Source organism: Diutina rugosa (genome assembly GCF_008704595.1).
Source record: "Diutina rugosa strain CBS 613 chromosome Unknown scaffold4_size502443, whole genome shotgun sequence".
NCBI lineage: Eukaryota > Fungi > Ascomycota > Pichiomycetes > Serinales > Debaryomycetaceae > Diutina > Diutina rugosa.
In genome coordinates, this window is record NW_022995100.1 from 333393 (window position 1) to 348559 (window position 15167).

General features: G+C 43.7%; 8 protein-coding genes across 8 annotated transcripts; 7 read left to right on the forward strand and 1 right to left on the reverse strand. All coding sequences in view use genetic code 12, as the record gives it.

Moving 5' to 3' along the window:
• Positions 1–126: 126 nt before the first annotated feature.
• Positions 127–951, forward strand: DIURU_001660 (uncharacterized protein; the record flags this gene model as incomplete). The annotated part of the gene is made up of 1 exon (XM_034154228.1): positions 127–951. The coding sequence occupies one exon, from the start codon at positions 127–129 to the stop codon at positions 949–951; it is 825 nt and encodes a 274-aa protein (XP_034013618.1).
• A 1582-nt stretch (positions 952–2533) lies between these two features.
• DIURU_001661 (fungal specific transcription factor domain-containing protein) lies at positions 2534–4381 on the forward strand (the record flags this gene model as incomplete). Its single annotated transcript, XM_034154229.1, has 1 exon — positions 2534–4381. One exon carries the CDS (start codon positions 2534–2536, stop codon positions 4379–4381), a length of 1848 nt encoding a protein of 615 aa, XP_034013619.1.
• Positions 4382–4933: 552 nt separating this feature from the next.
• DIURU_001662 (uncharacterized protein) lies at positions 4934–5413 on the forward strand (the record flags this gene model as incomplete). The annotated part of the gene is made up of 1 exon (XM_034154230.1): positions 4934–5413. One exon carries the CDS (start codon positions 4934–4936, stop codon positions 5411–5413), a length of 480 nt encoding a protein of 159 aa, XP_034013620.1.
• Positions 5414–6809: 1396 nt separating this feature from the next.
• On the forward strand, positions 6810–7541 carry PCL1 (Pcl1p; the record flags this gene model as incomplete). Its single annotated transcript, XM_034154231.1, has 1 exon — positions 6810–7541. The coding sequence occupies one exon, from the start codon at positions 6810–6812 to the stop codon at positions 7539–7541; it is 732 nt and encodes a 243-aa protein (XP_034013621.1).
• Positions 7542–8059: 518 nt separating this feature from the next.
• Positions 8060–9592, forward strand: DIURU_001664 (uncharacterized protein; the record flags this gene model as incomplete). Its single annotated transcript, XM_034154232.1, has 1 exon — positions 8060–9592. One exon carries the CDS (start codon positions 8060–8062, stop codon positions 9590–9592), a length of 1533 nt encoding a protein of 510 aa, XP_034013622.1.
• Positions 9593–9758: 166 nt separating this feature from the next.
• DIURU_001665 (mitochondrial 37S ribosomal protein mS37) lies at positions 9759–10046 on the forward strand (the record flags this gene model as incomplete). The annotated part of the gene is made up of 1 exon (XM_034154233.1): positions 9759–10046. The coding sequence occupies one exon, from the start codon at positions 9759–9761 to the stop codon at positions 10044–10046; it is 288 nt and encodes a 95-aa protein (XP_034013623.1).
• An 89-nt stretch (positions 10047–10135) lies between these two features.
• On the reverse strand, positions 10136–11371 carry DIURU_001666 (elongation factor 1-gamma; the record flags this gene model as incomplete). Its single annotated transcript, XM_034154234.1, has 1 exon — positions 10136–11371. The coding sequence occupies one exon, from the start codon at positions 11369–11371 to the stop codon at positions 10136–10138; it is 1236 nt and encodes a 411-aa protein (XP_034013624.1).
• Positions 11372–12204: 833 nt separating this feature from the next.
• On the forward strand, positions 12205–15135 carry DIURU_001667 (uncharacterized protein; the record flags this gene model as incomplete). The annotated part of the gene is made up of 1 exon (XM_034154235.1): positions 12205–15135. The coding sequence occupies one exon, from the start codon at positions 12205–12207 to the stop codon at positions 15133–15135; it is 2931 nt and encodes a 976-aa protein (XP_034013625.1).
• Between the last annotated feature and the right edge of the window lie 32 nt (positions 15136–15167).

Here is a 15167-nt window from a genome sequence, read left to right on the forward strand (position 1 = left end):
ATTAATAGAACAGGAAATTTTTGTATTGAAAGCGTAGCTTAATTTACAGCACTCGCACATCGTAGACATGGCCAAGACGCGAATACTTGAACGCCGCACACGAAGCTCATCGCGCTTGACCACGAAATGTCGATATTTGACCCATCCTTGGAAACTAAGGGGATAACAGGGATCAAAGCATTGAAGAAGAAATTCCCTGGAAACACACCTATCTATGTGGTCTTCAATCTTGTCAGCCCGCTATTGCCTAGCAAAGATTATACCCCAAGAATCATAGCTGTTCCTCACGCTATCGCCAAACTTGAAGACCGATCTATATTGTTAATAACCAAGGACCCCAGCACACCCTATGCCCATCTAAATGATCGAGGGCAACCTACAGAAGATGTTTTCAACGCCATTTATTCTTTCAAACGTCTTCGCAGTGAAGCCAAAAGACATAGCAACTTGGTGAAGCTATTTAAAGAGTACGACATCGTGGTTGCTGATTTCCGGATCCACAAATTTCTTCCTCTGGTGCTAGGTGAAGTTTTCTACGTCAAAAACAAGAAAATTCCTTTCAAGATTCAAATGGCCCGGCCCCTGCCAACGGCTGCTCTTACAAAGGATAAAACCAACAAGTTCAAAGATCTGCGATGTGAACCGAAGTATGTTCGACACCAGATCAAGCTTATCGCCGAGAACACGTACTTCATACCACCCGCCCAAGGCAATTGTATGGTGGTGAAAGCAGGCCACTCGAACATGCCAGCTGATCACATTATAGCCAACATTCGGGCAATTATCGACTATTTGACCAATCAAAAGTTTCGTCCTGTTGGTGGGCTTGCCGAAGCTAATAGCATTGAAAGTATTTTTGTAAAAACATCGGATAGCGTCAGTATTCCCGTTTTTGTCAAGGAGAAGGTGGATGACGCTGATCAACAAGACGATAGCGATTTTGATTTCTAGGCATTCAGCAATGACCCGCGTGATCCTTTGTTTACACTTTTGACAATGACAATTGCGGTAACCTGGGGAACATTAAATTCTTGTAAACAGATAATATTCAACTTTGATAGTATTTTCGCAAAATTTCTCAGATTTCAAAATTAAAGATACATGTGATGCAAAACGAGGCTTATTATTTTCCTTGCTTCGAACCATACCCATGCCTTAATTTCTGCATCCTTATGGTTGTATGTATTCCACATCTCACATGACCTCGGTAACAGTATGAGACAGTAGCGAAAGACCAAGAGATATAAAGACAATCTTTGAATGTTTCACAAAAGCTTCCACTTCGCGTTCTGTCCAGTCAAATCTTAAACTCTGATCGCTAATCGATGCACCAACGATTTTTTTAGGAAATGTACCGAATATGCGCGTAGGTCATGTATTTCCTCATCAAGAATTGCGCTTTCGAACGCGGTAGATGAAATAGAGTGTAATGGTAATTAAATAAGACTCTCCTTAGAAGCACGCCTTTCACGAATCACCCGATGTGAAATCTTTCGAATATTATGAAGCATGATGAAAGAGATTGATCAGGTTTGCAATGAAAGCAATGGTAGTTCGCGCTTGCGTGCGTTAGGCTGACATCATCTGAAATTCATCTGCGGCTAAGATGTTCTTGACCAATAAAGGTCGAATAAACAAGATAGTCTTTCGAGTCACAGGATTATCCTAAGAATTGGTCGGTGTCGTTTTTATGAAGTCTCTCTCAGTGTCATCTCTAGGCCCCATCTAATAGCGTATTGTGATTTTTGATGATCGAAAGAGGCGTACATGCTAGTCAAGGCTCAATTCAAAACGCAGCTAAGCCGATAACTTCACAGGCAACTCTCTCTACTCCTTCAATTATTCTCGCTTGTTAATCCTACGGTACCGTTATCCTTTAGTATTGCCAATTTTGGGGAATTTCCCGATCGTTTCTGATATCCCATCGTCTTGATACCCTGCGGTGAGTGCGTATCGTTCGTTAAACTCATAAGTCGCCCTCAAACTATACGCCCAAAAGGAAAAACAAACGCCTGCCATTTCCCTGACTTCGAAGTTCCATACCCCACCTACCACCATGGAATCTCCCAGGAAACGGAACCGCATGCTGTTACTGTGTAACTATTGCAAGCGCCGCAAAGTCAAATGTGATCGGGGTCGACCGTGCTCACTGTGTATCAAATACAACGTGGCTCCCCTTTGCGCTTACACGGACCCAACATGGACAGATCCCGTTCTACTGCTCCCCATCCAGACAGGCGAGTTCAATGTGCAAAGATTCCAAACGTTTTCGGATGAACCACCAGCGACCCTGGAGACAACTAAACAGAATGAACCACTACGGCAACAACCTTCACAACAGCGACAGCCCTCAAATGCGAAATCCTTACCACCCCCTGCACAACATGATATACCTCAGCCGGGACCAGCACTACAGACACTGCCACCACATCAGAGCACTATACCCCCAAACCCTTCTCAGCAACCTCTGCACTCAAGAGAGTCACAGACTAATATAATCAACGGCGGACCCCAGCAACCTCCACAACATTTGATGCCACCGCCAATACCTAGCCTGCAAGTACCAACTTCCGTATTTCCTGCTAATGGTCCTTCGATACCTCCAAATCCGACAATGCCACCAATGCAACCTTATGGGACCACAACAGGATATGAAAACGGTGGCCAAGCGGAGGTATTACTGGAGTTGATACAACTAAGGTCAAAAATCAGCGAGATAGAGGCAACACTTGGGTCAGGCCAGCGATCTTCCGAATTTTCGCCAACATCACAGCGCAGTCATGGCCAGGGAAGCTCTCCTAACCAAACTAACCAGCAAATCAACCACTATGCTACACCTGTTGTTAATGGTGGGGAGAGCCATCCTTACCAAGATATGCAACTGCTACAAGCTCCGATGGCGCCTCCATTCAATGGCAAGTCTGTGAATGCACCAACGAGTTTTCCACCAAGCTTCAACGTTCAGTCCAATGTAAAGCATCTTCCACCACCACCTCCGTTGCACCCAGGGGCGACACCACCGGACCATATCGCATTGAAGACATCCCAACCAGGTGGACCATGGGATGCACATAACTCCTCAAACCAGTATATCGAGCATTCATTCCCTCCTGGGGCAATGATGGATCTTCCCCATTATCATCCTGATGCCAACCCTGAATTCATAGGAGTAAATCCTTGCTCCCCATTGGATGTGCTCAACATCCACCAAGGAGTCGATCCCATTTGGCGTATGGGATCCCGCATAATTAATTATCAGATTTACACCTGGGTTGGAATGGTTCGATCAGACTCCTGCTTAAACATGGTCACTCTGTATATTAAAGATTGTGTTGATGCCAGCAAAAACCCCATTCAGGGCATCCCCATGCGATCAGAACAAGAAATCCAGGCATTTACAGAACTTTACACCAATAAGGTTGAGCGTCCAGATAATGAACTCAGGGAGTTGAAGCGACAAGTAAATAAGCACACTCTTCTGCTTGGACTCACAGTGTATGAAGGCGTGATTGACCCAAAGTTGCAACTTGCCGAAAAAATCAGCATGCTTTTACCGAATCGAAAGGCTATATGGATGTATATTCGTCGGTTTTTTGATAGGGTTTACCCTTACATGCCTTTCATCGATGAATGGCAACTCTATGAGGATGTTGAGCGTATCATAGGACCGCAAAGTATGGATAGCGATGCGCCTGTGTCCGTAGCTGTGAAGCAATGGTCAGATTTTGCGTCCATTGGAATCTTCCTCATTTTACTTCGTGCAACGTATATTCTGTTGTTTTCCAATCAGATCAAAGAAAATGAAACAATGCTTAATCAATTGAATGACCCGGTGATGGAACTGCTTACAGAAGACACAGATGTGTCTTATTTGATGAACAATCCTGTGCCTATTGAGGTATCTGACATGGCTCAATTGTGCTTCGAACAATTCGATAGAATTAATGTTGATTGTGTGGAAGTAGTCCAACTAGGAATTCTTATTCGATTTCTTCAGTTGTACAGTCCCGATTTATTGATGGAAAATGGCAATAGCCAGATGGTTATGGACGCTACTTTAATTCGAATGGCAATTCTGGTTGGCTTGAATCGAGAGCCCACAAATAGTACAGAAACACGAAGTGACTTGAGAAAAGCTCATTTGGCGAGGAAACTATGGTTTGTGCTTATTGGTATGGATATGGAGTTATCGATTCAGCTTGGGGTGCCTCGCAATGTGTTCGTTGATCAATACGATGTTAGAATGCCTTTCTACACTGCGGGAGCTGGCAATAGTCGCCTCGAGTGGCTTGAGAAGGATATCGCCAATCCATATAATCAGCTTCAGAAAATCTATCAAGATTTTGTGAGGTTTCACGAGGAAGTTACGAATATGCGATAACTGCCAAAACAATCAAAGGTGTTAGCTGATTTGTCCCGCCTTGAACATGAGTTAATCAGCTTCTATGGAGACGTGAATGAATTCTTGAAACCATTTGACAAATCCAAGTTTGTGTTCCCTTGTTACAAGGTGCTTTTTTGTCGAACATCCCTCATAGCCAGAATCAGTTTGTGCAAGGTCATGTTTTTCGTTATGAATATCAATGAGAAGCATGGGTTTTACGATCACATGTACTTCTATCAAATGAAGATGCTTGCCATCTTTTGCTATCATTTTATTCCACAAATTCACGTACTTCTTTTTGGGAGTGAGGAATGTTTTGGTGAAAAGGCTGATCTGTTTATTCTCGGGACTTTGGTGTACGTTTGTCATCTGATCACAAATATGACTTTCTCCATTGTTACGAGAGCATCAAATCAATTGTGGCAACTAAAACAAGATCAACGATTTGCGGAAAAAATGAAACTTGATCGTGCTTTCGCGGTTCAGGTAGACCTGCTACATCGTTTATGTCGTGCCGTCACGAAAATTGTACGATTCTTTATTGCCACAATGCTGCGAGTATCTCAACGGTATTACGCTGCATGGAAATTCTCCAAGAGTCATTCTCACATTTTGAAGATCTGTCGTAGCGACGATTTTCATGCATATTGTAAATCTAACGGTCCTGAGCGATCGAATTTACACTACAATGCAGACCAGGTCAAGGAATTGACCTTGATATGTGAAAATGCCCTTGATTATTTGGTGCAGAAAAAGCATCCTGTGAATCTTGCCGATGAATTGGAACCAGACAATATTCAAGAAAAACCGTCTAATTCCACACCACATAGTATGGGCGCTGGCTCGTCGCAATTTGACCAATCTGACTTGGAAGAGCTTAACCTTCAAAATGATGCTTCCATTGATCAAATGTGGTTGCAAATGCTTCAGATCAAGCAAGACGGCCTTTATGGAGTCAGTCTTGACGTTCCTGAACCTGGTGATCTTCCATACGCTGACAACCTAAGTGGACCTTTCGGGTTAGTGTGAACTAACAAATTAATTTTAATAGCATATGTAACAATACCATTTAGGAATTCAATTGCTTGTTTTTCAGACCTCATTGTCTCACATAACTAGGGTTTAGGGTATCAATTCGCACTATCCGGGTAACCTAAATTTCGAGACTGCATACTAGCAATTCGCTATAAATATTTCAGACTCATCGCGTTTCATTTATACAATATTCAACTCTTGGAAATGTAAGTAATCAGGATGATGACAAAAAGCTGTGCACCAGTCAGAGTACTCATTACATGATCGACCATAGTTATACCCAAATTGTTGACTGATACTAACCATACAGAACATACCAACAGCCTTTACCAACGAGTGCCTCGGGTGCTTTACACTTCATCACTTTGTAAGCCAAATCTCAGCGTCAACATTGCATTTCAATTTGAAAAATTCAATCGACGAGGGTGGCTAATGAAGTGTCATGTAAAGTGACGTCGATGGCATTTTAGATCCAAAACTCGCTGAAATATTGTAGCTCTTTCCCCAGTTTCAAAGCGAAAGCGAGTTCTTAGACTACGTCAAATGCTCTGTCATTATTTATCAGACGATGTGTCATTATGGAGACCAGTCGATTGGTTTGCCTCCAGCATTCGCCATGTAAAAGGTAAAATTTTTCACACAACTCGAAGAGGAATAATCGCCTAACCGTTATGATTGGTCTTCGGGTTCGTGGGAATAACTTCTTGTCGCTAACTCCTTAACGTGATTCAAAGTACATGTATCACCAATTACTCCCAACTAGTCTTACGCCACCTCCTTGATTACTCCTAGACAGGAAAAATCAGATCTACGATATTGCCCCATCGTTGCCCCTGAAGTTCTTTTTTTATTGTAGGACCGTTCCGATTAGGTCCACGCGTTGCTTTTTCCTTTTTTTTTTTTCAAAGGTTCGTTACCAAGTCCAATATCGTTATTTACTCAAATATTTGGTGAATGGTAAAAGGGGGATTGGTCTCCTCCAATCAGCGACATGTGGGCTTCGCCAGCAGCATGTAAGTGTGCTTTCCTTACAGAAAGCGGGCGTCATTAAGGCTCAGCTAGGATACCTTAACGCATCATCGCCCAGTACCCAAATGTGATGCACAGCCTTAAATAATAACCGCTCAGTGCGGAAAGCGAGCGCCGCCGTATAGGGCGAAAAACACGGTGTTTGCAGGTTACAGATTTGTAAATAACAATCAGAGGAGGGCGTACACGCATGCAATCAATTTACTCGCGCATTCAACCCCTTGTAGATTTTGAGGCGCGCGCATTGTAGGCGTAATACTCCAACGCGTTGTCAACTGGAGAATTACTTAAAACCCGTCGATTTGTTCCTCGATCTTCTCAGCTATCGCTCACCCTAGTCCATCCTTTCGATTCCTTACACATGTCCGTCGACCACCAAGCTCTTGAGTTGTTTTTGCAACAACCAGTCAATAGAGACATGGTTCACAAACTCGTCGTGGCTACCCTCCAAATTTTACCTTGCAAGAACACTAAATCGGTACAACCCGACGGCCAACCGTTGCCCCTGTTGATGACCTTTTTGACCCGTTTGGTGAAATATACCAACATCTACACCGGTACCTTAATGACGACTCTTGTGTATTTGCAGCGACTCAAAGCTCGTCTTCCAGCCAATGCACAGGGTTTACCGTGCACTCGTCATCGCATCTTACTCCTGTGCATCATTGTGGCCTCGAAGTTTCATAACGATTCCCTGCCCAAAAACTGTCACTGGGCTCACTACACCGACGGCCTTTTCTCCTCTGCCGACGTTAACTTGATGGAACGTCAGCTCTACTGTTTATTAAACTGGGACTTGCGCGTGTCGTCAGAACAATTGATTGTGGAACTCGAGCTGTTCTTAGCTCCAATCCGCGTGCACTTATCAGTCGCTCAAGACGATTGTTACGACTTGCTGTCGCCCCTGCTGGTACTGCTGCTGCGGTCGCCTTCACCCATGTCCCTGCCGACTGGCATTTACAGACATGGTCTGGTGTCTCTGGTACTGCTGATCGAGGTGGATGTCGATCCCCTCATTGAAATAACAGCATTGAAGGAGGAGCATCAACTTCAGCAGTTGTTGAACAGCTTGAAAACTAGCTACAATGACTAGACTCTTAGCATCTATATTTTATTTCTTGGTTAGCGTTTATTATGGGATGGGATTTTGAAATGTACATTAGATTTCAGCAACGGAAGGTCTAGACTCGCAGAATGCATTGGCACCTGCATATTTCATAATAGCCCGGAACTGCGGGTGAAGCAGAATTTGAATTACATCACCAAAACAAAACGATTACACTGCTCGACTAACGATACTGGGCGCTACCTTCACCGTTACAACTCGAGCCACATTGTCGTTTCTTTTTTCTCGACAATTTCTTCTGTGTTTGGAATAGCTCAACCAAACACATGTGCATCCTCGATGCAACAAAACTGAACAATCAACAATGGGCGCCTGAGTGAAAACTGGTGACTACGCCCACTCGCTTACCGCTGTTCTCGCACTTGGATATTGCTCTTGCGATACTAATGGTGCTACTAGGAATGATTCCGACTCGGCTTGTCGCGCTCACGTGCACCCCCACTCCTTTTTTCTACTGGTGATCAAGTTGTCAGGTACACTCCACCATGGCCGGTCGAATGCTACTATCTCGTCGGTTCCTTCATGGGCTGAGGGTGGTTTATAAAGATGAGAAACTGAAGCAAATGCTAAAGAAGTTGGGAATGCAGCTTCAGAAGGGCCAAATCAACCATGACGAAGACCAAGGTCACGCTCGCGAGATAGAGGAACCTTCAAGTCGACTGAAACCAGTGGCAACTATACGCCAACCCCCGCTGCATCATCAGAATATCCTTTCATATTACTACGACATCATCTCCCATATGTCCGAAGATGACCTTATCATACAACAGAATTGCGATCAAGGTAGACAACTCTTCTCCGTGCCATCCGATCATTTCCTTGACCGCAAATCTATCATTGCCAATCTTCCTGACGAAATAAACTTGCAAGACTCAAAACAAATGGAACAAGTCGACGAGATTTACAAAAAACTCTCAGAGTTGGACAATGATAAACTGGTTCATTTAAAGTACTACAAGCGTTATTTGAATGACTATGACGATCCGGTGCAAACACTTATACAGGGGTTCAACGGCATAGATAAAAAGTTCAAACTTTTACGTCGAATGGAAATCGATTCGTTGAGTCTTGCTCCAGGTGCTTATTTGTATCTTGAAAACTTATTCAATCTTCCCTACAATGTTGTTGGTTTTGATCGCCTGTTTCTGGGTCTTCCACTTCGTAAGGAGCCCATCGAAAAATGCTTACCCCAAGAGTTCGTTGAAGACCTTCCATGGTTCAGTACCAAAGTTTCTTTGCATAAGAGAGATCTTGATTTTATTGACCCAGAACATTCCGTTTTGGTCGACCCAAAAAAGATTACAAAGCACTATCGGAACAAAATGGACGGCTATCGAAAACACGTGGATATGCCACCGAATCTGATTGTAATTCCCGATATTACTAGATATCATCAGCTTCCTCAAAACCCTGACATATCCGTGCGCATTGAAAATGAGATATTGTTGATGCGCAAGATGCTAGTAAACGAGATATCTGGTGTGCTTAAGGCTGGCTCTCCACTGACACGCCATGTTGAATTTCTGTTTAAGGACCTCAAAACAAATCAATGGAAACTCTGTGAATCGCGCCTGCGCAATACAGATTCCATGTATGAGTACCGGAATGTCGAAAAAGAGTTTAATCTCGTGCCCAACTTTGCCAATATCATGCGATCCGTAAAGCATCGTCGACAATTGAAGGCCCACTTAGTCAAATTGTTTTTGATAAATGTCGAAGACCAAGTTGACATCTTGACCAGAATAAAGTACTTGGATGATAAAGCTATTGAAAAGTTCTTGCAAAAGTTGGTTCAGAACATCAATAATGTCATCAAATACAAGTTGATGCATCACTTTAAGCCTATCAAAATACCTTGTGACATAGACGCTTTGATGTTTGAACCCTATCAAAATAGCAACCCACACTTCAAGCGCCTCCACTGGTTGAATCGCTGGAAGCTTGATCGGGAGTTCCGTCCAGTGCGCCGAGTAGGTGTGAAATGCAATTGGGGAAATTTCGAAAATTACGTTGAATAACTTTGGCTAGCCCATACTCCATATTACGAATAGCGCCAGCGCAATTTTAACGATTTAAATCTATTTATAATTTATAACATACATGGTCCGTTCAAATTCACTTTGATGGTAGCGCGCGTGCGCATAAGTCCATCCAAAAACTTTTCACCACCACCACGGTTCCGAGATGGCATACAAGAAGGTTGGACCTCCTCCTAAAAGTTTACCACCGTTGCCTCGGTTGAAACTTCGTAAGCCAACCGTTGCGAAGACCACGAACCAATGTTACGTACTTATGCTGAATTTGTTGAATTGTTGGGCGTCTAACGGAGAAGGTTCGTCCCTGTGCAAGGCTTTGGAAAATGATTTGAAGTCTTGTATGGAAACCTTCAAGCCCCAACCGGAGAGATTATCGTCGATCAACTATCACGCTCAACGGTTGTACCCTAAGTTGAGAGGTAAGGTTAACGATTAATGAGCTAAAGCATCCTGTACATACAAAAATATTACGCATGATTAATCTTAAACACTATGAGTATTTATTGCCACTGGACACTAAACTATTTACTTCAACACCTTACCATCGGCAATTTCTCTCTTTTCACCGTTGACAATGACGGGTTGGTCCCAAGCGAACATGTTGTCGATGAAGGCCTTGTCTTCTTCCTTCGAAGGGTCCAAGGGGGAGTACGAGTAAGATTCCCAGTCAGGAGCAACGTCAAAAGCGGGGGCGTAGTCCTTACCTCTGACCAAGAAGGCACCGGTGATACCGTTGTTGTTGTTTTCACCGTAGACAACCATGCAACCGAACATGTACTTAGTCGAAGCCGACAAACGGTTGAAGAAACCGCCAACCAAGTTGTTCGACATGAAGGTCAAAGTCAACTCGTCGTTGTACTTGTAGTCAACCTTCCACAACGACCATTCTTCAGGGTTCCATTGGTTCTTCCAGAACCAGGGGATGGCCACTTCTCTGGTTTCCTCGTTGGAGTAGGTTCTCTTCCATTCGTCCAAGGGAGCAGAAGCCTTACCCAAAGCTTCAAGAGGGTGCTTAGGCTTCTTGGGAGCTTCTTCAGCAGCGGGAGCGGCTTCCTTAGGAGCAGCCTTAGGAGCAGCGGCAGCCTTGGGGGCAGCTTCCTTCTTTTCCTTCTTAGGGGGTTGGTAGGCCAACGGTTGGGCAGGGATTTCAAACTTGTCCATCTTACCACCGAAAATGGGGTGGGCAGTGACAGTCTTGAACCATCTGTGGAAGTTGGGGTGCGACTTCACGAAAGGTTGAGCCAACACGGTGGCCAAGAAAGGAGCGAAGCAGAAGGCCATCGAGATGTCACCGAAGGTAATACGTTCAGTGGCAAGGAAGGTGTGGGTAGTTAAACGAGCTTCGAGAACATCGGCAATCTTGTTCAACTTGGCCAACTTTTCGTCCACAAGCTTCTTGTTGTAAGGCGCCTTGCCAGTGATCATGAACACGGCGGGGAAACCGGAGTACACAACATCGTCGTTAGCAAGGGAGAACACGCGGGTCACTTGAGCAGCTTCCTTAGCGTTCTTACCCAACAAGCTGGAAACGTCTTGAGAGATCAAAGACACAAAGTATTGGTAGATAGCGTGGAGTTCAGTCAACTTGTAGCCCTTCTCACCGATGAAAGCGGGAGTCAAACCCAAAGGGAACGACTTGGTGAAGAGAGGGTTCTGAAGGTCAGTGCTGACTTCAATGTCCAACTCGAAGTATTGGGCAAGAGCCACAAGGAATTGGGACTTGGGCGATTGTTCAAGGATGAACAAGGTAGGCTTGGACATGATGATGATTTAGAATGAAAATTTCCTGCGACCAAATTTTACCTACGAAAACGCAGTGAAAAATTTTACGCGAGATGAGCACAATGATATGATGTTATCTGTAGTAGTGCCTTCATCGGTATCTACAGGACAAGCATTGAGGAGTTATATGATGCTACGGATTTTGGCAATTTTCATTCCAGTCCCCTGATATCGATGTTTTCCTGGGACCTTCGAATTTTGATTCACATTTGTCTGCATATAAGACGGCACTCACGTGGGCTCACAATTGCACATTTACGTGTTTTACTCTAACATCGTTCACAGAGACTCAAAATATCTAAACCAGGAAGGTTACTTAGATTTGGCTCACATTATAGTTCCACAAAGCCTTTCTATTCATTGTCTCTGGTTTTCTGGTTCAACGATATATGGGAGTTTTGTCCAACCAAATGCCAAGTTTAGGCCGAGGAAGCTCTCCTTCCTCACGATGTACTCTGCTACCTAAAAATCGCTCGATCTGCTTGAGAACCTCTACATCCGGTATTAAAACCGATCAAACAAGAAATGCAACGAGTTCTAATCGAAACTTTAAAAGATTAAGGAACTTTTTGGATTATTGCTCCTTCAATGTCACAGTAAAACACAATTGTTGACAATACTTCAACATGGCTTGTCTTAGATAACCATTGCGCTCTTAAAAGTCCACACGTCCTACTGCGCCTTCCCTAGTTATTATATGCAAACTGCACCTTGAGGCTAACACGCCTAATTCTAAGAGTCATAGCCCTCTACGATACCCGGTTACCGTGGCGTCTTACGAACCACAGTAGCCATTGATGTTTCTACTATCGATGTTGTTCGCCTTGGGGATCGCTGTGGCTGCATTTGTGCAGACTCAGCCGTGCTTCCCTCGAGGTGAACAGCAGATACTAGACAAATTTGTCATCAATGTGGCCATTGACGATGACCTCCAAAGAATGAAGTTCCTCATCAATACCAGGGCAAATCCTTATACCAACCCCGGCTTGTTGCGTCCCGATGGACTGTTGTTCACTGATGTGGATTATCAAACCAATACCTACACGACTTTATTTATCGAGGTAGACTTTATGGGAAAAACCTTCTTCAATAAGACCGAACGATTTTGTGATTTGTTGGCAGTGAAAAATACTACCGATGTCACAACTGACCCAAGACTACCAGGGTATATACCTCATATTGAGCTTCCTGTACCGGCTTCTAATGCATCAATTCTGGCAAATTCCAAGCGACTGGCGTTTCGGGATGAATCAGAGCGGGACGCACAATTGCCACCGCTGTCACCACCGCCACCAGCTACATATGGTTTGGGTGACAAATTTCCTACAAACTTATTAGACCGCAACGTGTCACTTCCGGATTATTTCCACAATATCACTGGTGATATTGTGCAATGTCCTGTATATCCTGGAGATTCAATATTCTTTTATTACGACATTGATATTGGTGAGCTGCGTCACAAGTTGGGGTCATACCAGGTCAAATTTTACGTCATTGCTCCTAATTTTCCCAATAATGGCATAATTGGATGCCTGCGAATTTATGTGACACCCATTCAACCCAAAGCAATCAGTGACCTAATATTATATGGTACCATCGCATTACTCGTGATCACTGGATTGGTCAATATCTTCACAATCGTGAACTCGAGCTATCAAGAGTCACTGAATCCTTTCTTATATCGTGCATCCACCATTTGTAATCTGAGACTACTCAAGCAGTTGGATGCTGACAGCACAAGAATAATCGTGTACCTTCAGTTTGCTTTGTTTTTGGGAGGATTGGATCTAAGATATCCAGGATTTTTTCAACCTTTCATTTCGCAGATTCGCTGGTGTGCTTTAATAGATGCCAGACTATACCACCTGCGTCACAATACTCACGGTCATGGCGGTGAGATTGTTCCAACGAATCGTGAACTCAAATCCGATAACGTATACATCACTTACAACGCGGGGGGTTTGGGCTCGCTCACGTCCTTTCTGTGGGGGTTGCTGTCATTTGATATTTGGCCTAATTTCATGATAATTCTTGCTATTTGGGTAGCAATCACGGTGGTTGTCGAGGAGTCATTTTTGGGCCTTAAGTATTTGATTGACAAAACTTTTCACAGGTTTCACCCCAAACTGTTACTGGTGCTACATGATGTGGAGCAGGGCTATCATTTCACTTTGAAAAAGAATTTATACTTTTTGGTGGGACAGTTCTTCCATTCCGTATTGGCTTTGTTTGGTGTTCCATTTCTAACCCTCACCACCTATTTGTTCTATCTTTGGGGTCAGAGTAATCGACCACACAACTTCTTGTTGCCCAGTATGGACCAAATTTACGAGCAGGCGTTTGCTAGCAATGGATCGTACAATCTTTTGAATCCAATGCTCTGCAGTGAATTGCCACGTTATCCCAATGGTACACTATTGCCAGATGTTGATATTGGATCATGCAGAAGTGATTCCAGACGCCATTCAAACAACACATCGCGAAACTCTTCTCACAATGGAACGGAGGTCATTATAATATTAGCTTCGATTCTTTTTGTGGCATGGATCATGACTACTTGTTGGTTTATATTTCGCTACTTAATCACTGTCAAGCGTTGGCGACTAGTCATAAATGATCGCATGCAAAGGCTCTATATGCTGTTAAGACTGATCTTGCTTTGGGCATTCTACTATCATCATTATCGTCCGGACACAGTTTACTTTGTTGCGATTGAAATTGGACTTGTCGTCATCAAGCTGTGCATCATTGGAGCTGTCCAAAATAATGGTAAGATACAGGTGATTGTGCTCGTTGTCTTGGAGGTAATTGATTTATGCGCATTGTTTGCAATCCGTCCCTACTACGCACCGATAATGTGGTACTCCACCAGGTGGATGTTACCTGTAGCGCGGTTTTTGGTGACCGTGTTGAATATAGCTTTCATCAAGGAATTGGATATCAGCGAAGCAAATCGGACTTGTGTGGCTTATGCTCAACTTTTGATTCACATGGTTGTTGCAATTTGCTTCATTTTAAATCTCATGTGGTGTCTTGGTACTACAATTGTGTCCATCATTGAATCTCGAAAGTTAGATGATGATGAAGTTGTGAGCTTCAAGGAGGGTGATTTACTGAAAGAGTACGTTTATCAGCCAGTTGTCGAGAGCAACATAAAATTGAAATCGGCAGCAGAGTCTTCGATTGGGAGACCATCAGCACGACTGTCACGACCACTGTCAGCATATGCCCATTGGCGTAGAGTAAGCAAACTTTCGAGTGAGCTTTCAGCTATGGCCGAATCTCTGACGACAGAGATTGAAGACGACGAAGTTGACTTGAATGACGAATCTTATTTTCGAGGTACTAAAAGTTGGCCACAAGTTGTGGAAATACGCAAAAGCACGCTGCCTCTGGAAGACACTCTTAACGAACATTTATCGTTTGCCAAACTTCAACGGTTTTCCAATATGCGTAAGCAATCTCAAGATTACAGGATACGTGAGGGTGACCGCGTTTACGAGAAATACCTGGTTGACTCTATTATAGATTTCGAAGTTCAAGCACTCTGGGATGCTCGATTTGAAGCTAACGAGAACTGCAGCAAACCCACAAACCCACAAACCATGTTGAAACGGGCAGGTTCCCTAATTCATCGACGCCAAAAGACTCATGCCTCTAATGTCAAAGGATTTCAGGTGCTGCGGCCCCGTCCTTTGGTCATAAAAACCTTAGATTTGGTGCGCGAGGAGTCTCAACTGTAGTTATTATACAAAGTATTATCTAATTATCGGTA